Source organism: Oncorhynchus kisutch, linkage group LG17, assembly GCF_002021735.2.
Source record: "Oncorhynchus kisutch isolate 150728-3 linkage group LG17, Okis_V2, whole genome shotgun sequence".
Taxonomy (NCBI): Eukaryota; Metazoa; Chordata; class Actinopteri; order Salmoniformes; family Salmonidae; genus Oncorhynchus; species Oncorhynchus kisutch.
In genome coordinates, this window is record NC_034190.2 from 32,900,641 (window position 1) to 32,921,570 (window position 20,930).

The 20,930-nt window shown below is 43.3% G+C and overlaps 1 protein-coding gene across 2 annotated transcripts in view; it reads right to left on the minus strand.

Moving 5' to 3' along the window:
• Positions 1-494: 494 nt before the first annotated feature.
• The window catches only part of carmil1 (capping protein regulator and myosin 1 linker 1), a 35,877-nt gene continuing 15,441 nt past the window's right edge, over positions 495-20,930 (minus strand). For both annotated transcript variants that reach the window (XM_031793589.1, XM_020505481.2), the window contains 30 exons: positions 20,839-20,914; positions 20,121-20,209; positions 19,220-19,314; positions 18,967-19,053; positions 18,786-18,889; positions 18,431-18,508; positions 17,947-18,023; positions 17,671-17,775; positions 16,001-16,070; positions 14,129-14,210; positions 13,937-14,036; positions 12,357-12,411; positions 12,080-12,252; positions 11,898-11,966; positions 11,696-11,789; positions 11,439-11,537; positions 9,961-10,089; positions 9,355-9,489; positions 8,802-8,977; positions 8,202-8,289; positions 7,877-8,023; positions 7,708-7,774; positions 7,370-7,560; positions 7,093-7,211; positions 3,312-3,702; positions 2,848-2,890; positions 2,389-2,541; positions 2,114-2,230; positions 1,628-1,780; positions 495-1,267 (listed from right to left, as the gene is read on the minus strand). In XM_031793589.1, the coding sequence (XP_031649449.1) occupies positions 1,083-1,267; positions 1,628-1,780; positions 2,114-2,230; positions 2,389-2,541; positions 2,848-2,890; positions 3,312-3,702; positions 7,093-7,211; positions 7,370-7,560; positions 7,708-7,774; positions 7,877-8,023; positions 8,202-8,289; positions 8,802-8,977; positions 9,355-9,489; positions 9,961-10,089; positions 11,439-11,537; positions 11,696-11,789; positions 11,898-11,966; positions 12,080-12,252; positions 12,357-12,411; positions 13,937-14,036; positions 14,129-14,210; positions 16,001-16,070; positions 17,671-17,775; positions 17,947-18,023; positions 18,431-18,508; positions 18,786-18,889; positions 18,967-19,053; positions 19,220-19,314; positions 20,121-20,209; positions 20,839-20,914 (3,547 nt within the window). In that variant the 3' untranslated portion in view covers positions 495-1,082. The remainder of the gene's footprint in view (positions 1,268-1,627; positions 1,781-2,113; positions 2,231-2,388; positions 2,542-2,847; positions 2,891-3,311; positions 3,703-7,092; positions 7,212-7,369; positions 7,561-7,707; positions 7,775-7,876; positions 8,024-8,201; positions 8,290-8,801; positions 8,978-9,354; positions 9,490-9,960; positions 10,090-11,438; positions 11,538-11,695; positions 11,790-11,897; positions 11,967-12,079; positions 12,253-12,356; positions 12,412-13,936; positions 14,037-14,128; positions 14,211-16,000; positions 16,071-17,670; positions 17,776-17,946; positions 18,024-18,430; positions 18,509-18,785; positions 18,890-18,966; positions 19,054-19,219; positions 19,315-20,120; positions 20,210-20,838; positions 20,915-20,930) is intronic.

Below are 20,930 nucleotides of genomic sequence, written 5' to 3' on the forward strand. Positions count from 1 at the left end.
GTGTGCAAGGCGGTATTGAATGTGTCATTGTCTATCCATGCGTCACCTCAAATATTTCTATCGACCTGTGTGCACCTACGTTGTAAACTTTCATCCATAGGCTAGGTTGTAGCAACCTCATTATAGGGAAAATTTGAGTATCATGTAGTAGGCCAAATCTATAAATGTTTATCGGAGTAGTAGTTACAATCCGGTACATAGTGCAAAACCATCCTTGCTTCTGATCGACAGAGACTTAAGGTTAGCTAGTTTGCTAGTACAAATTCCAGGGAGAGGGTATAAAAAAAATATGATAAAAAAATGCTAAGGGAGCTAGCTAGGTAGAATTTCGTTTTTTGGGGGGGTAATTACAGGCGAATATATTGATCATGTTATTTTGACCGAGAGAGATTTGCACGGTTAACAAAATGTCACGCAAGGGTAAGCCTATGCAAAACACATACCTTTTATGAAGTAGGTCTATATGAAGGCAAAATAGATCATACATGGCAGTATACCAGTAGAAATATTTTTTATTGTTACAAATATACAAATACAGGATTATTGACAACTTGATGTTACATGTAAAGGATTTTGTTACAATGCATGCATTGTAAAAAAAAACTGAAAAAATTGTTTGTGTATTTTCAGCATAAATCAATTTAGCCAATAAAACTAACACTATATGGAAACCATCACCAAGCCCCTCAATAAATGTATTTCATATAAATCATGATAAATCAAAGTTATTATGCCTATCATTAATAAGGTTTACTTGATGAATTTGCCCATGGTACAATGTAAATCCCATACATATTTGTCAACACATCCATATATCTCTTTCAGTGTGTTAATAGATATTGACAAATATACATTACATGCACATTAGACATAGGAACACAACACTGCTTATTGGTTGATTGAATAAGCCAATCAACGGTCTTTGTTAAGACTAAGATATTAGCAAGGTTTTGTCCATAAGCTTTTTTTGTTCTTTGCCATGTGTCTGCATTACGATTCTCCACAATTCTCCAGAAGTGTGCACTTGGACACTCCATGGAACACTGAGGAAAGTATGGAGAAACTTGATGTATCTTTTCTCTCTACACTGGGACGATGTCATTGATGGTGTCCTCTTCCTCCTCCTCATCCTCCATGTTGTCAGGCATAAGGTCCTGTCTTTGGTCTGTGTCAGGGGGAGGAGGGAAGTCTTCCTCCGTGTTGTCCTCTTTATCAAACACTCCAGGGCTTTGGCAGTGGGCAGCGTCCACCATGGACAAAGGTCTCTCTGCAAGGACAGTGACACAAGACAGCGGTGTGTTAGCTGATATGGTACTAAACAACGAGGAAGCTACAACTGGTAGCCTACAACCATAACTACTGGTACTACTGAGACTACAAACGCAACGTCACAGTTGTGTGAGTACTAAAACCAACAACAAGAGCTCAACAACAAGAGCTCCTGGAGAAACCCATACAACTACTATTACTGAGAATTGCATGTTATTCAAAAGGTACGGCCACAATTGGACCTGCCAAAACTTACATTACTGCCATTGGTTGTTGCTAGATGCAAAACTACACCTCAACACTGTACATGTCTTAAGTTTTTTTTAAGACCTGAAGGAGAGAAGGTAATTGGTCTAACCAGATGCAGGGAGGGACTTGGTGCGCTCTCGACCCTCTACTTCCTGTACCACAGAAGTGGAACTCTTCAGGGAAGACCACTGTCTCCCGCCAATAACAGACCTGTCCGTCTCATGGTCTAAGTCAAATGGGCTAGAGTCTCCTGTGAGTTCAACTGTCAGACAGAGAGAGATTACATTACATTTAACATTTTAGTAATTTAGCAGACACTTTTATCCAGAGGGACTTACAGTAGACAGTGGATCCATTTTCGTACTGAGGGTGAAAGATGCTTTTATGCTTCAATTCTACCAAACTCACACAGTGACAATTTGTATAGCATACTATGTTCTCAGTTAATTGAAATGAATGCCTTTGTCTTTACGTGAAGCAAAATAGCTTTGATTTTTCCTCTACTCTCAATATCAACATTTTGCACTGTCGTGAGCTGTTCCTAAGACAGTTCTTCTGGGTGGAGGGTACATGGGTAATAGATACATAAACCTACCATTAATGGGGCTTGTCTCCCCCTCCTGCTCACAGTCTGACGGCGCCCTCTTCAGGCGAGGGGCGGGCAGAGGTCCTTTTGGGGATACGTTTCCAAGAAGGGAGTCAGGGGTGTCACCTGAGGGTGAATTCATTAACAAATAAAGAGTGGTTACAGATTAAGACAAACATCACAATAAACAAAGTCTTCTTCTTCTTGATCCATTTTTGATTCTGATGGCCTTATTTCCCATCTCCATATCACTATCAGTAAAGTATACTTATTCATATGCTTACCTGGGCTGTGGCTGCTGCTTGTGCGAGGGCTCAGAAGTCCCAAACTGTGTGGTCCCAGGTGGGGCTTGGTGCCCGGGGGTGCTGGGGGTCTGGGTGTAACACTGGTGGGCTTAGACTTTGGCGATATCGACAATGTTTGACTCTCTGGCTTTCCTACAGAGAGAGACGTAACAAAGAAGACCCATATCGGACACTTCTTAGAAACAGAATGCACAGCAAACGTATGGATGGTTCATAGAGCTTTTACAAGGGACTGTCTGAACAAAGTGTTACCTAGCACTGTAATGTAATTCAATATTTTGTTCATTTTATTGTACCACATGGCAGCTGGCAAGATGCCCAGTGAGACAGACGTTGTGGCATAATTGTGTTGCACCATCTTTGAGTACATAAAGATTAAATATCACTAAATGGAATAAAACATCTAATTATCTGATTGGGATATAGAGGCCAACTCACCTTGTTTACCATCTGCCTTGTCTGAAGAGGAAGATGAGTCAGACTGTCAAAAGAACAAACAAACATCTTTTCAGTATGGACAATGTCTTCAGTTCGTCCTAAACCTGCTTTTATAGGCACCATTGTGTTTTCCGCTGCATGGCTCTATGAGGGCACTCGTGCATGAACGTATTCAACAGTCTGAACCATGCCGAGACATGGATGTTCCATACAGAGCCACTATAGGGCAACACCTTCACACACTTATCCACTCATGATGATCTATAGCCTTCCAAATGATTGGCAGATCGAAGGTTGAAGACAGCAAATACAGTGTACATTCAACTTTAAAATAAACTTTTTCAGAGGAGGTTGTGTGTTACCCTGTAAGAAAGTAATTATTCAGTAGTTCAGTGATGCTAAGGGGTTCTACTGGTTCATAGATTTAGCTGTCAAAAGCAGCAAAAACTGGTCAGTTTACCCACCTTATGGGAGGCCATTTTCTCATGCATTTTTCTCATCTCCGCCAGGAGGTCCATGCCCATTACGGGGACCCCAAAGTGCCAGCCACCGTGAGGACCCCCCTTACTGTCACTCTCCGAGTGCTGTTCCGTAGTGGGTTCATGGGTTGGTGGCTTTTCTGAGCGGTCAGGGGAGATTTCTGAGTGGTCCCGCAACGGAGCCTTGGGGGATAGGGGCTCCTCGGTTACAGTGCTGACGGTCGCAGAAGCCGGGGTGGTGATGGCGGCTGCTCCATGGCTCTTCTCGGACTTGGAGGTGCGAGACTTGATGAGGTTAAGGAAGCCGCTTTTCCGGGATTCCCGTTTCTTCTCCGAACCCTCCTGGATGTTGGAGGAGCCCCTCAGGGTGGGTCGTCTGGAAATGTTAGAGAATGATTTTGCTGTACAATACACACTCACAACTTCTAAATACGTAAATAAAGGTACATGTAACTGCCCAAATAAAGGGAACACTTGACTAAATGAGGGATACAAAGTATTTTCATACAGGTGTGGTTCCTTAGTTAATTAAGCAATTATTATCCCATCATGCTTAGGGCCCAATTGCCCATTATTTTTGGCTACCATGGTTAGAAGAAGAGATCTCAGTGACTTTGAAAGAGGGACCTCAAAGGAGCATAGGGGGTTTAAAGGGTGTGTGCATGTGTGCGTGTCTGCGTCACCAGATTTCAACCCAATTAAACACTTATGGGAGATTCTGGAGCGGTGCCTGAGAACGGGTTTTGCACCACCAACAAAACACCAAATTATGGAATTTCTTGTAAGAATGGTGTCGCCTCACTCCAGTGGCGTTCCAAACCTGCGATCAAGATTATCCTACCAAATGGAATTTAAAAACCAACATTTTATGTTTAACCGAGACGTGGCTGAATGAAGACACGGACAATATAGAGCTAGCGGGATTTTCCATGCACCGGCAGAACAGAGACGCAACCTCTGGTAAGACGAGGGGTGGGTGGGGGTGTGTGTCTTTGTCAATAACAGCTGGTGCGCAATGTCTAATATTAAAGAAGTCTCAAGGTATTGCTCACCTGAGGTAGAGTACCTTATAATAAGATATAGACCGCACTATCTACCAAGAGGGTTCTCATCTGTATTATTCGTAGCCGTCTATTTACCACCACAAAGCGAAGCGGTCACTAAGGCCGCTCTCAACCAACTCTATAAGGCCATAAGAAAAGAAGAATATTCTCACCCAGAAGCAGCGCTCCTAGTGGCTGGGGACTTTAATGAGAGCAAACATAAATCAGTTTCACCAAATTTTTACCTGCATGCCACATGTGCAACCAGGGAAAAAAGACCACCTTTACTCCACACACAGAGATGCATACAAAGCTCTCTATATATCCTCCTGATTCCTGCTTACAAGCTAAAACTAAAGCAGGATGTACCAGTGACTCGCTCAATACGGAAGTGGTCAGATGATGCGGATGCTACACTACAGGACTGTTTTGCTAGCACAGACTAGAATATGTTCTGGGATTCATCTAATGGCATTGAGGAATACACCACCTCAGTGATCGGCTTCATTAATAAGTGCTTCGATGACGTCGTCCCCACAGTGACTGTACGTACATATCCCAACCAGAAGCCATGGATTACAGGCAACATCCGCATTGAGCTAAAGGCTAGAGCTGCCGCTTTCAAGGAGCGGGAGACTAATCCGGACGCTTATTAGAAATCCTGCTCTGCCCTCAGATGAACCATCAAGCAAGCAAAGCGTCAATACAGGATTAAGATTGAATCCTACTACACCGGCTCTGACGCTCGTCGGATATGCCAGAGCTTAAACTATTACGGACTACAAAGGGAAACCCAGACGGGAGCTGCCCAGTGATGTGAGCCTACCAGACGAGCTAAATGCCTTTTATGCTTGCTTTGAGGCAAGCAACACCGAAGCATGCACGAGAGCACCAGCTGTTCTGGATGACTTTTTGATAACGCTCTCGGTAGCTGATGTGAACAAAACCTTTAAACAGGTCAACATTCACAAAGCCACTGGGCTAGACGGATTACCAGGACACATACTCAAAGCACGCATGGACCAACTGTCAAGTGTCTTCACTGACATTTTCAACGGCTCCCTGAAAGAGTCTGTAACACCTACATGTTTCAAACAGACCAGCATAGTCTCTGTGCTCAAGGAAGCGAAGGTAACCTGCCTAAATGATTACCGCCCCGTGGCACTCACGTCGGTAGCCATGAAGTGCTTTGAAAGGCTGGTCATGTCTCATTTCAACAGCATCCTCCCAGACACCCTAAACCCACTCCAATTCGCATACCGCCCCAACAGTTCCACAGATGACGCAATCTCAATCACACTCCACACTGCCCTTTCTCACCTGGACAAAAGGAACACCTATGTGAGAATGCTGTTCATTGACTACAGCTCAGCATTCAACAACATAGTGCCCACAAAGCTCATCACTAAGCTAAGGACTTTGGGACTAAACACCTCCCTCTGCAACTGGATCCTGGACTTCCTGACGGGCCGCCCCCAGGTGGTAAGAGTAGGCAACAACACGTCTTCCACGCTGATCCTTAACACTGGGGCCCCTCAGGGGTGTGTACTTAGTCCCCTCCTGTATTCACTGTGTGGCCATTAAGTTTTCAGCAAACACAACAGTGGTAGGCCTGATAACCGACAACGATGAGACGGCCTATAGGAAGGAGGTCAGAGAACTGGCTGTGTGGTGCCAGGACAACGACCTCTCCCCGAATGTGAGCAAGACTAAGGAGCTGATCATGGACTACAGGAAATGGCGGGCCGAATAGGCCCCCGTTAACATCGACGGAGCTGTAGTGGAGCGGGTTGAGAGTTAAGTTCCTTGGTGTCCATATCACTAACAAACTATCATGGTCCAAACATACCAAGACAGTCATGAAGAGGGCACGACCAAACCTTTCCCCCTCGGGAGACTGTAAAAGATTTAGCATGGGTCCCCAGATCCTCAAAAGGTTCTACAGCTGCACCATCGAGAGTATCCTGACAGGTTGCATCACCGCCTGGGTATGGCAACTGCTCGGCATCTGACCGTAAGGCGCTACACAGGGTAGTGCGAACGGCCCAATACATCACTGGGGCCAATTTTCCTGCCATCCATGACCTATATAATAGGCGGTGTCAGGGGAAAGCCCATAAAGTTGTCAGAGACTCCAGTCACCCAAGTTAGACTGTTTTCTTTGCTACCGCACGGCAAGCGGTACCGGAGCACCAAGTCTTGGACCAAAAGGCTCCTCAACAGCGTCTACCCCTAAGCTATAAGACTACTTAACAATTCATAAAATCGCCACCGGACAATTTTGTACACTCGCTGTTTGTTACTTATGCCACCTACATGTACAGATTACCTCAACTAGCCTGTACCCCGCACACTGACTCGGTACCAGTGCCCCCTGTATATAGCCTTGTTATTGTGTTACTTTTATAATTACTTTATATTTTAGTCTACTTGATAAATATTTTCTTATTCTTGAACTACACTGTTGGTTAAGGGCATGTAAGTAAGCATTTCACGGTAAAGTCTACACTTGTTGTATTCTGTGCATGTGACAAATAAAATTTGATTTGAAACTTTATTTTAGCATTTACATGTAGGTAGTTAGACATTGTAGGTAGTTACACATAGCTTACTGCTGCATGCTTGTGATTTAAATCTTGTGGAAACTAGTCAATTATTCTAAACGTCAAGTAATTCCATTTACTTTTTGGAAAGAGTTCACCATAAAAGGAATTAGGACTCACTTAAAACTAAGTTGGGTGATTTTCTTGTAAAAGAATTCATCAACACCCTCATCCACTTTTCCCAGCAGGCCGTTCTGCTCCACTTCTTCTGGTGGTGGAGAGGTGCAGATTGAATCCCGCTGAGAACACCAAAAAATATGTAGGCCTACATCAAGACATACTCAATATCATAGAGTATAGTAGCTAGACGTAGAAATAGAGAAAGAAGGTAGAAAGAGAGTGGAAGAGGGAGAAATAAATGGGGAATAGGAGAGAGGGGGCAGGTGGAAGGCCTTACTGGTGCTCGGCTAGGCTTGGTCCTCTTTTTTGGTTTGGGGCGGAGCTTGGTGTGGTGCTCTAGCTTCCGGCCCTCCATAGTGGGCAGCTCGTCAAAGTATGTCGGCATCTTGTCCGATAGGGGAGGAGGGGGCGAGTCTTCCTCGTGTATAGGCACTTCTTCCAGGGCCTTGTCCAAGTCAAACTCCATTTCTGACGGACAAGAACAACCATCAATAGACGAGGTAAAACCAAAACCCCTCTCATTCCGAGAGGCTGAAATACTACATTACTACTGTATTGTAGTTTAAATCTATTTGACCAGATCTACGGTACCCGGGATGTAGAACATCAACTCACCAAACGCCACAGAGACAGGCCGCAGCATCCTGCAGAGAATGCTCTTCCTCTTGGACTTGGGTGTCATCTGCAGGTCACAAAAACAGTCAGCCAGTGAGTCATGCTTCAGTACAGCAGATCAGGATCACAAACCCAAACCCTCATAGCAGAAGGGACTAGTCTTAGTTACCACACAGGTGTCCATCTCCTCCAGACTCTCAGCAGGCTGCTGCCTCTGCTCCTGGGTCTCAGGCTGGAGGACAGTCTCATCCAGCACCTCTGTCTCTTTTGAGTCCTGGTGGAGAAGAGGCTGTGCTTTCCTGGTCAGGTGTTCTGCCTGGTGTGGGAAGGGAGGAAAAGGCATAGTGGCAGTGTTCCTTCACCAGTATTTGTTTTTTATGTGGTGCAGAAGTGTTCTAAATCAGCATTACAAGCAATTGAAGCAAAAATGCATTATTGTGTGTGTGAAAGAGAAATACAGAGTGAAAGAGTATGTTGTAGTATACAGTACTGACCAGAGTGTTTTGGGAATGGGACAGAGATTCCAAGATCTCATCCACGATACGGTCTGAGAGGAAGGACGCCACACTGAGCTTCACTTCACTGTGTGACAGAGAGGAGAACATGAGCCAGAGACTACCTCTCTACTATCTGAACTGTATCAAGACCGGGCTGCATATATATGTTACAGCAGTTTTCTGAGAGTGAAGTTAGCTGCTATGTGACCTAATCCAATTATTTCACTAGGACATCATACACAGTGCAGATCACAATGAACGATTCAGTTTGAATTCACATGATCAACTGATAATGTCTGTATTTGAAATAATTGACTGATTAGGTCTCAAAAGTGCTCCTCCAATCCAGCCCCCCCCCCCAGCCCTACTGTTGAAGGTCACTTGTGACAGGCACAAAGCAGGCAATGCGAAGTCCGGGATCCGCAGGACACCCATTGGACCAGCATGAATCTTTTAACTTTGTTTTTGGAGATACTTTTGTTTTGTCGTTGTTTTCCTTTCCTTAGTTGAATGCACTTGTTGTAATTCACTCTGGAGGAGAACGTCAGCTAGCTATCTTGACCAAGCCAGGCTTGACCAGGTCCATGCGGTGATTACCTGATCTTGTTGATGATGTCGACTCCTGACTGCTCCAGTAGTGTGGTGGTGATGAAGTTATGGGGGACGGTCATCCTGCCTGCACTGGCCTTCATCAGTTCCTGGTGCAGGTTGCTCCTCTTCATCACGTGGGGACAGAGGCCCTCAGCGGTGTCAACCATAGATTGTAACAACGTCTGTACCAAAGAGAGCGAGAGAAAGAGGGGTAGGCAAGAGCATTGCACTAGCTTCTTATTTTGTCTTGCTGTTATTCAAATTTACAGTTGCTGAAAGGACTAGTGCAGTTTTTTTTCAACTTGCACAGTTTTGTTCAAGGCCAAGCACACCAAATTCAACTACACAATGAATAATCATCAAGCTCATGATCAGTTTAATCATGTGTGCCTGTGCGGGATGAAAACAAAAACATCCAACTTCGAGGACTGGAGTTGAGAAACACTAGACTATGTAATTCACAGAGATACATCAACATTAAACATATCTGGTTCAAAAAAATACTGTTAAAATACAATAAATACATCATGCATTTACTGCTGTGTTGACTGTTGTGTACCTGTAGCTGCTCATCCATGACCCTGGCCATCTCTCCAGCCATGGACTCCAGCTTGTCCTGAATGGGGCCGCCCATGTCAGGGGGGCCGCCCATGCCACCAAGAGATCCCCTCAGGTGGTACAGGTTGGGCAGTAGCTAGATAGATGAGCAGGGTATGGAAGGTGGACAGACAGAGAAAGAGAAAAAAAGGGAAGAGGAAAATAATTGGAGAAAAAATTAGACTGTGCTCTTTTCTCATCTAACTTCAATTCAAATGTAATTCAAATGTATTTATATAGCCCTTCGTACATCAGCTGATATCTCAAAGTGCTGTACAGAAACCCAGCCTAAAACCCCAAACAGCAAGCAATGCAGGTGTAGAAGCATGGTGGCTAGGAAAAACACCCTAGAAAGGCCAAAACCTAACCATTTGAGTTGGAGGTCCTCCCTTTCTGCATTAATGTTATTCAAAATGTTATTTAACCAGGAAGTCCCATGTAGAATTTGAGGTTAATGTTGATCACTTTTTGTCTCCCTAGCACAGAGTTTGACATCCACAGTCTATATTTTCTAAGTTAATTTGTTCTAGCGGTTCTATGAGAACAATATGTCTGGTTCTCAGCTCACTCTTTTGGAGTTCCTGGCGTCCTTCATGAGGTTCTTGGCCACCTTCATGTCCTCCTGGACGACAGCGGTCTCCGTATACCGCAGGGAGTTTAGGTGGTCCTGCACCTTTACACAGATCCTGTCCATCATCTGAGCAGCAGAAGGCAGGAGGGGTCAGAGGTCATCAGAAGACATTGAGCGGTCGTTCACCATTCAATGGGAGAGGTCATGGAATGGTTTATGGTCATTCAACACTTAAAAGATGTGGTACAGTGCCTCCGGAAAAATATTCAGAGCCCTTGACTTTTTCCACAATTTGTTACATAACAGCCATATTCTAAAATGGATTCATTGAAATAAAAAATATCCGAAATCTACACACAATACCTATTAATGACAACTCTAAAACATGTTTATAATTTTTTCAAATGTATTTAAAATACTGAAATACTTTCTTTACATAAGTATTCAGCCCCTTTGCTATGAGACTCGAAATTGAGCTCATGTGCATCCTGTTTCCATTGATCATGCTTGAGATGATCAGATCGGTGGAAGGGTACTTTGGTCAGGGAGGTGATCAAGAACATGATGGTCACTCTGACAGAGCTCCAGAATTCCTCTGTGGAGATGGGAGAACCTTCCAGAAGGACAACCATCTCTGCTGTACTCCACCAATCAGGCCTTTGGGTAGAGTTGCCAGACGGAAGCCACTCCTCAGTAAAAGGCACATGACAGCCCACATGGAGTTTGCCAAAAGGCACCTTAAGACTCTCAGACCATGAGAAACAAGATTCTTTGGTTTGATGAAACTAAGATTGAACTCTTTGGCCTGAATGCCAAGAGTCACATCTGGAGGAAACCTGGCACCATCCCTATGGTGAAGCATGGTGGTGACAGCATCATGCTGTGGGGATGTTTTCCAGTGGCAGGGACTGGGAGACTAGTCTGGATCAAGGCAAAGATGAACGGAGCAAAGTACAGAGAGATCCTTGAGTGACCCAGCCAGAGCCCGGACTTGAACCCGATCAAACATCTCTGGAGAGACCTGAAAATAGCTGTGCCGCAACCCTCTCCATCCAACCGGACAGAGCTCTGCAGAGAAGAATGGGGAAAAACTCCCCAAATACAGGTGTGCCAAGCTTGTAGCGTCATACCTACGAAGACTCTATGCTGTAATCACTGCCAAAGGCGCTTCAACAAAGTACTGAGTAAAGGGTCAGAATACTTATGTAAATGTGATATTTCTGTTTTTGCTTTGTCATTACGGGGTATTGTGTGTACATTGATGAGGGAAAAACTATTTAATCAATTTTAGAATAAGGCTGTAACATCACACAATGTGGAAAAAGTCAAGGGGTCTGAATACTTTCCAAAGACACTGTATGTAACTTTCACTTCCCCAGGAGAAACTCAAGGTACTACTAACATTTATCCAATACATACAGTGCCGATACATGAAAATGAAAGTTACAGGTCAAACATTTAAACAGACGGGTCACCTGTTGTGTGGTGGTCGTGACAATGCCTTGCTGGAGACGGTAAGCTTGCTCTTGGAGGTATTTTCGAGTCTCGTGGTTCCTTAGTAGATACCGCTCCATCTGTAGAGATTGATTTAAAAAAAAATGTCAACGTTTATACAGGAAATGTGACGATTTTTTGCATTCAACCCTGCTATCGATGCATTGTTATCAGTGAGAATTGATCTCAATTCTGTCGTCAGTTAATATCTACCATGCAGCCAAATGTGAACTTTGACCTTTAGTAGGGCATCCTCTGTTTTCTCAGGGCTGGCCTTGAGTGCCTGGGCAGCATCGATGATGGGGATAGGCATGAAGCGGATGGTCTGGTTCCTGAAAGAGACATGTGTTTAAGTATATGCCAACTCACATATCCCAACCAAAATATCCATGTGAAGAAGAGTATGAATAGAATGAATTGTGACACACACATATACATACTTTTCTAAAGCAGATGCCACATCCTGGAGGCCTTGTAGGCTGACATTGTTTTTGTCCCACATAACCGTCCTGTACAAACGCATGACAAAGAGCAATAGAACACAGTAGAATCAATATTAAAACAATATTGAAACATGAGCAGTTGAACCTAGTGGGCCTCTTCTTGAGCCTTGACCTCTTACCTGAGCTTGGTGTTGATCTGCAGGGCCTTGGCCAGCATCTTGGCCCCCATGTCTCCCATGCCGTTGCCGCTGATGTCCACCCGGGTCAGGCTGGTGTTGCTGCCCAGTGCATTCAGTACGATGGACAGATCCCCCTTGAGCTTGGAGTCGGCCAGGGAGATGGACGTCAGGGGCTACGTGAAAAACAGGTTCGTTGAACAATGGTAATGAATGGTTTAGACACATTGTGTTTATGCTAAGCTGTTATGGCTAAGTGTCACCGTAACAGCTGACTCACCGATTCCTCCTCCTGTATCATGTGCACCAGGTTGTCCAAGACTTGAGACAAATTTCTGTGTAAAGACGTGCAAACTTCATTACATTCCAGACAGAGAGAAGGATACAAACATGAGGATATGGTTAATTTACATTCTTTCTAGTTACAAGTGTCATGACATTGGCCTGGGGGGTAGGTTTATGACAGTCATAAATACCTCTTTCCCCCTTTTTCCTCTCTCTACCCTGCTGATGTTACATTTGCAAAACCCTTGATTAACAGAGATTCTGGGAACATCAGAAGGTTCGGGGAAATGAACTATATTCTGGTAATCCGACCACTGGAACATATGCGGTGGTACTTAATGAATATGTTGTCAGTTCGGTTGTCATCCGAGACATTCTCATCAATGATCAGATGACAAACTCTACAGTGGAAAGTCTACACAGAGTTATCGGATTCACATGGAATTGTTGTTCAATTTAAATGTTTGAATATGAAATTATTTGTGATGGGATGAAATGTGATTTTAGCTTCTAAAATGTGAGATGTGGGTTTTCATAAGATAGGGCTGCTCAATCAGTGGCCCGCCCCTGTGAAGGGACATGGGCTATAAAACTTTTCAAACACACCCTCCTCTCCCTTCCTATATAAGCCCTTGACGACAATAACTTTCTGTTCCGATGATGTGAGGACGACGGTCCTATGTCAGAATGGTTCAGATAACCACAGAACGAAGCCAACATCAGTGTGAGCTTGGTTGCGAATGGTATGAACTTTGAACTCTTATTCACTACAGAAGTGATACCTCCTAGCCGTTGCGTTAGCAACAGCAGATACAAATGAGGGTTAGGAAGGAACAGGCAGAGTATCCCGTCTATCACACAACGACGTTACTACAACGTATCCAATTGACCACCAGAGACATTCTTCAAAAGGACTCGGTTGGGCAACACGGCCTTCCATCTACCACCAACTTACCGAAGCGCAGCTCAGAGTAAATATTTATTGCATTTTTCCTTTTCCAAATGGGCGGTAATTTAGAATGCATAAGATACTGTATTTACGATAGCACAGCTTCGCCTTTGTTCCTCAGTCTTCCCGCTCTCTCACTCAAACCCAGCCCCTTTTCTTTTGTGTAACAAGCTGTCATATCTGTTCCGCCCGCTAGGGACGTTTTCCTTTATGACGTAATTTGTAATCAAGTTATGATTTAATGATGTGTATGTGTAATTCTGTGTGATTAGTTAGGTATTTAGTAAATAAATCATTAAACCCAATTTTGTATTGCTGATTTAACTTGTTAGCCAGGGTTCGTGCAGATAACCAAGAATTTACAACTTTCAGATGAGACTGAATTAAGATGACAAATGATATTGACTGCTATTGATGTAAAATATTACTATGTCTTTAAGAGTTTATTCGGAAGATAACAGCTCTATAAATATTATTTTGTGGTGCCCGACTCTAGTTAATTACATTTACATGATTATCTCAATCAGGTAATATTAATTACGGATAAATTATTTTACAGAATAGCATGTCATATCACTTAATCCGGCATAGCCAAAGACACGACACAAGGTAAGTAAGTCCCGTACTTGGACTTGATGTTATTGAAGTTCTTGCCCAGTGAGAGGTGGCGGATGGAGCGATTTTTGGCCAGCCACACCAAGAGAGTGGTCAGGTCTGAATCCAAACCTGAGCATAAAATATAAAACACAACATCAAGTCAAAATCAAGGTATACAATGTTCAAAATCACTGTAAAAACAGTGTCTACTCGGGCCTCACCGTTGTCTGAGATGTCCAGGCTGGAGATGTTGGGAATCTCAGCTATGCAGCCCTCCAGAATCTGAGCACCTCCAGATCTTAGCTGAAGTTAAAGAGAGAAATAAAACCAAAAACGAAACATATAGAGAAAGGATAGCAATTGCAATCCAGGATAATATCCATGCATGTATTTTTGTGATATATTTGATTGCCATTCAGGGTACATAAGTAAAGCAAAGTAATTAAAATCAGTATATTCAGAACATCTACCCAAATAATAAAGGGGTGACAAGACATCTTATTTTAGAATTTTAGAGTATAGTCATGGCCAAAAGTTGAGAATGACACAAATATTAATTTTTCACAAAATCTGCTGCCTCAGTTTGTATGATGGCAATTTGCATATACTCCAGAATGCTATGAAGAGTGATCAGATAAATTGCAATTAATTGTAAAGTCCCTCTGCCATGCAAATGAACGGAATCCCCCCAAAAAACATTTCCACTGCATTTCAGCCCTGCCACAAAAGGACCAGCTGACATCATGTCAGTGATTCTCTCGTTAACACAGGTGTGACGGCTGGAGATCACTCTGTCATGCTGATTGAGTTCGAATAACAGACAGGAAGCTTCAAAAGGAGGGTGGTGCTTGGAATCATTGTTCTTCCTCTGTCAGCCATGGTTACCGCAAGGAAAAAGTGCCGTCATCATTGCTTTGCACAAAAAGGGCTTCACGGGCAAGGATATTGCTGCCAGTAAGATTGCACCTAAATCAACCATTTATTGGATCATCAAGAACTTCAAGGAGAGCGGTTCAATTGTTGTGAAGAAGGCTTCAGGGCGCCCAAGAATGTCCAGCAAGCGCCAGGACCGTCTCCAAAAGTTTATTCAGCTGCGGTATCGGGGCACCACCAGTACAGAGCTTGCTCAGGAATGGCAGCAGGCAGGTGTGAGTGCATCTGCACGCACAGTGAGGTGAAGATTTTTGGAGGATGGCCTGGTGTCAAGAAGGGCAGCAAAGAAGCCACTTCTCTCCTGGAAAAACATCAGGGACAGATTGATATTCTGCAAAAGGTACAGGCATTGGACTGCTGAGGACTGGGGTAAAGTAATTTTCTCTGATGAATCCCCTTTCCAATTGTGACAGAAGACAAGGTGAGCGCTACCATCAGTCCTGTGTCATGCCAACAGTAAAGCATCCTGAGACCATTCATGTGTGGGTTTGCTTCTCAGCCAAGGGAGTGGGCGCTCTCACAATTTTGCCTAAGAACACAGCCATGAATAAAGAATGGTACGAACACATCCTCCGAGAGCAACTTTTCCCAACCATCCAGGTACAGTTTGGTGACGAACAATGCCCTTTCCAGCATAATGGAGCACCTTGCCATAAGGCAAAAGTGATAACTAAGTGGCTCGGGGAACAAAACATCGATATTTTGGGTCCATGGCCAGGAAACTCCCCATTGGGTAACTTGTGGTCAATCCTCAAGAGGCAAAAACCCACACATTCTGACAAACTCCAAGCATTGATTATGCAAGAATGGCCTGCCATCAGTCAGGATGTGGCCCAGAAGTTAACTGACAGCATGCCAGGGCGGATTGCAGAGGTCTTCAAAAAGAAGGATCAACACTGCAAATATTGACTCTTTGCATCAACTTCATGTAATTGTCAAAAAGCCTTTGACACTTATGAAATGCTTGTAATTATAATTCAGTATTCCATAGTAACATCTGACAAAAATATCTAAAGACACTGAAGCAGCAAACTTTGTGGAAATTCATATTTGTGTCATTCTCAAAACCTTTGGCCACGACTGTAGACTTCCCCTTTAAATTTCTCCCTCAGAGATTCAGGTAAGTGTACCAGGATCTAGGCAGTAGTTCAGTCTCTTACCTCACAGCTGCTGAGATCCAGTGAAACTTCACTTAGATTAGGATTGCAGCCAAGACCTAGTAAAAGTGCCCTGAGGCGAAAAACAGTCATTAAAGCTTATTTTCTATTCAGTGAAATGAACAATGCAGACTGAAGTACGCAGGCAGTAAAGAGTTGGTGTGGTTAGATTACTTAAATATACTGTGAACAAGAAAGCAATGTTTCTATAACTACTTAATTTTTCTTTTTAAAATTAAGCCAAAAAAAAAAACTGGACTATGACATCCTGTCTAAAATATACTTCACCATTTATAGATATGTACAGTACCAGTCTGAAGTTTAGACACACTTACTCATTCAAGGGTTTTTATTTATTTTTTACTATTTCTACATTGTAGAATAGTGAAGACATCAAAACAATGAAATAACCAAAAAAAGTGTTTAACAAATCAAAATGTGTTTTATATTTTAGATTCTTCAAAGTAGCCACCCTTTGCCTTGATGACAGCTTTGCACACTCCTGGCATTCTCTCAACCAGCGTCACCTGGAATGCTTTTCCAACAGTCTTGAAGGAGTTGTTGAGCACTTGTTGGCTGCTTTTCCTTCACTCTGCGGTCCAACTCATCCCAAACCATCTCAGTTGGGTTGAGGTTGGGTGATTGTGGAGGCCTTTGTCACCAGCAAAGCACCCCCACGCCGCCTCCTCCATGCTTCACGGTGGGACCCACACATTGCGAGATCATCCATTCGTCTACTCTGCGTCTTACAGAGACACGGCGGTTGTAACCAAAAATCTCAAATTTGGACTCATCAGATTTCTACCAGCTTAACATCCATTGCTCGTGTTTCTTGGCCCAAGTTTCTTGACCCTCTTCTTCTTATTGGTGTCCTTTATTAGTGGTTTCTTTCTGTGAAGCAGGCCTTTATGGTCAAATTGATGCAGTCTATGTTGAGATTTGTCTGTTACTTGATCTCTGTGAAGCATTCATTTGGGCTGCAATTTCTGAGGCTGGTAACTCTAATAAACGTATCCTCTGCAGCAGAGAACTCTGGGTCATCCATTCCTGTGGCAGTCCTCATGAAAGCCAGTTTCATCATAGCGCTTGATGGTTTTTGTGACTGCACTTGAAGAAACTTTCAAAGTTCTTGAAATGTTCCGTATTGACTGACCTTCATGTCTTAAAAGTAATGATGGACTGTCGTTTCTCTTTGCTTATTTGAGCTGTTCTTGCCATAATATGGACTTGGTCTTTTACCAAATAGGGCTATCTTCTGTATACCACCCCTAACAAGGCACACCTGCTAATTGAAATGCATTTCAGGGTGACTACCTCATAAAGCCGGTCGAGAGAATGCCAAGAGGGTGCAAAGCTGTCATCAAGGCAAAGGGTGGCTACTTTGAAGAATCTCATATAAAATATATTTTGATTTGTTTTACATTTCTTTGGTTACTACATGATTCCATATGTCTTATTTCATAGTTTCGATGCATTTACGCTTATTCTACAATTGAGAAAATAGTACAAATAAAAGACAAACCGTGGAACTAGTCAGTGTGTGCAAACTTTGGATTGGCACTGCACATTTTCTACAGGAATATTCTCCAGTTTTCCATATCATCTTTTCATTCTAGGTTTTAATACAGTTAAATTGGAACAAATGCCACAGATGGAGTAGACTGCAAGCTCACTTGAGCGCCTCCAGGGGGAGCTTGGTTCCAGACAGGTTGACACTGCTCAGAGCCAAGGCAGTGCCAAAGAACTGCTTGAAGGAATGCGGCACATCTTTACATCTCCTGTGGGTTTTAAAAGAATACCAGCACTTTGGTTATGCCTTCTGGAGTTATCAGGCGTTCTCACGCAGATACTTTGAGCGGGACATGACACACAGACATAGAAATCAACAGCAACTATTTAGCCACAACTATTGAGCATAAGCAAGTGATTTTCATCGCTGTATGGATCACCTGTGAGAGAAAACGCTCTTAGACATGTTGAGCACTGAGAGGTGCTTGAGAGAGCCTCGTAGAAGTGCAGTGCAGACCTTGAAGACAGGAGTTGAGCATCTGAATAACATAGGCCAGCCAAGTGACATCTCAGTCTAGAGAGCTACAGACAATATCTTATGAAAGGAGACTGGCCATTTGCATAGCAACAACTATAACGACAAGCTCCACAAATATAACTGTATAAAAAGCTAATTCAAATGTTATTTCCCAATTGAATAAGTGATATCAAAAGCAGACGGTATGCAACTCATAAAACAGTGCTCACATGATGTCCAGACATGACATGTTCACTTTCATTGCATATTATTACAATTATACTAATCTAGTTATTGGTAAGGCTAAGAATAGCTGTATAATGTGCCCATCAAGAGGGTTAAAGTCCAATCAATGCCTAGCGATAGCAGTGTGAATTTGTCTTCGCATTGGATGAGGGTTCACTCACTTGGTCCAGACAGCAGTCGCTGTTGGACAGGTCCAGAGTTGCTAGACTGTTAGGTTGACCCAGGAAATTGTACAGATTCTGTGAAAAGAGTCCGTGGAATTATGGAGAACAACAGAAAACACGGAGTACAATGAAGGGGGAATTAGGTCTACGGATTTCAGTTAATATTTCAAATCCTACTTCACACTATTTCTGTGGCCTGTGTGAAACATATATGAAAGGCAGGACAGAATGTTTAAGAGTTTGATGTTGCTGCCAATACAGCAACTCCCTCCCTTGATTAAGGTTAAGCTTTGTAGAGGGTTAGCTGATCCTAGATCTGTGCCTAGCAACTTTTACCAGAAGAGGTACATACTGGGAGGTCGTCTCCTCGGAGTGAGTTCCCACAGAGGTCCAGGTGTGTGAGGGTAGTGGGGACAGCAGGGTTGGCACTCAGCGCCTGGGCAAGACTGTTAACCCCTAACCACACAAACACAGGAAATTCAGAGGAAGTGACATCACGCATGGCAAGTAAATTGGTCATGAATTTACAATACCTTTTTGTGATATGGAGGTCTTTGAGAGGTTTAAATGCTTGAGACCCATTGGGAGTTTGGCTAGCTGTGCACTGAGAGCAGATACACCTAGAAGAAGAAAAAATGCATCACAAACTTATGAACAAACGTATAACCTCCCATGAACTTGAAGCTTTGAGACACGCATTTTGCCATTGATACAATCCATGCATATCATTGAATATCACGGAATATCTTTAAATATATATTTTTCAAAACAGGGAGTTTGTTGTACCCTTGTCCTCCAGGGAGTTGTTTGTGAGGTTGAGGGTGTGAAGTACAGAGGCAGGGTTGCAGGTCAGAGCGTTGGCTAACTTCTGTGCGAAATCACTGTGAAAATATCAAGAAAAGACACAGCTCTCAATAATCCCAAAAACATTCCTTACCGCAGGACACTCCAACTGGTACCTATTCGGCAGAGTAAAGAAAAAGGATCACTTTGTTGCTGCGTAAATCCGATAAGCCTGTTTCCTCTCTAGGTTTCTTCCTAGGTTCTGGCCTTTCTAGGGAGTTTTTCCTAGACACCATGCTTCTACACCTGCATTGCTTGCTGTTTGGGGTTTTAGGCTGGGTTTCTGTACAGCTGATGTAAGAAGGGCTTTATAAATACATTTGGTTGATTTATTGACAGGACAAACAAATAGGCTTACATTTCAGCATGAATCCCCTCCCTCAGAGCCTATTGAAAGCCTTGTTAGGCCCATCAATAAATCAATCAGATTTACGCAGCAACAGAGTACTCCTTTTTCTTTACTCTGCCGGATAGTCACCAGTTGAAGTATCCTGGGGTAAGGAATGTTTTGGGGTCCCTCAGTTGAGCACCTGATCCACCCTTTTTCAATTGGGCTGGGCTGAAGCGCATTTTGGTATATATTTTTTCTACAGCTCTACTCAAGTTACCTCAGGATTTTCAACAGGAAGTGCATTTCTGATAATAGTCAGAGTCATGTGTTTAACTACCGCGCGAGCTTGCCCCCTTAATTTCACACTGGACAGCATGTATGGAATGTGGCTGCGGTTGAGAGCATAATTCATTATGAAACTGTATGTGTGTGTGTGTGTGTGTGCACCCTCATCTGTGTGTGTGGTGGATAAGATAAGGCCAGTCTAACCTATTACCAGTGCTTAGTGCTCACCTTCTGAGACCTGCATTCTCTAAAACCATCTCCTCTAATCGACTAGAGCGGGCCACAACTCGCAGAATTTGTTCACACACATCTGTGGACTGCAAGCAAACACTTTAGTGTGAAAAGCAGCAAGCTCAGGCTTGTGTAAACACAGATGCATAACTTACTGTACAAAAAAAGTCAAACCTGTAAATGCATAAACACACACACGGACACATGCCATATGTACACATTCACTCAAAAATACACACACACACACACACACACACACACACACACACACACACACACCTCCCATGACTAAGTATCAGCAGCAGTCACACCATCCCTGTTATTATAATACATCACCCCTGACTAATAAAGCACTTGTTGACATCTCATCCTCATGTCTCCGCTCTCCCTGCCACCACCAGAACACACACTCCTTTATACAAACACACAGCTGTCCTCTTCCTGCTGCGGCCAGTGTGCCCTTTACAAAGAGTGTTCGGTCACTCCTGGAGCACAGTGGAAGTTATTTAATAAAGAATTGTTTCAAGGCATTATACCCACAGTACAGGTTTTAAGTTCCTACACTTTTCATCTAACTCATCCACCTTTCTCCACGAGTGGCATGCATGCTTCTCCAATTCATTTATCTCAGTTGAACTGTAAGATTACAAATATTACTTCCCTTCACCAGTGTAACATAAAATGTGTCACCAGTATGGTTCAGAATGAAATGTACCAGTTTGTAGTCCTTTGTGGAGAGCTTGGTGAACCATTGGTTATATTCCAGGACCAGAATGATGGCCACCAAATCTCTGGAGGAGAAGTCAA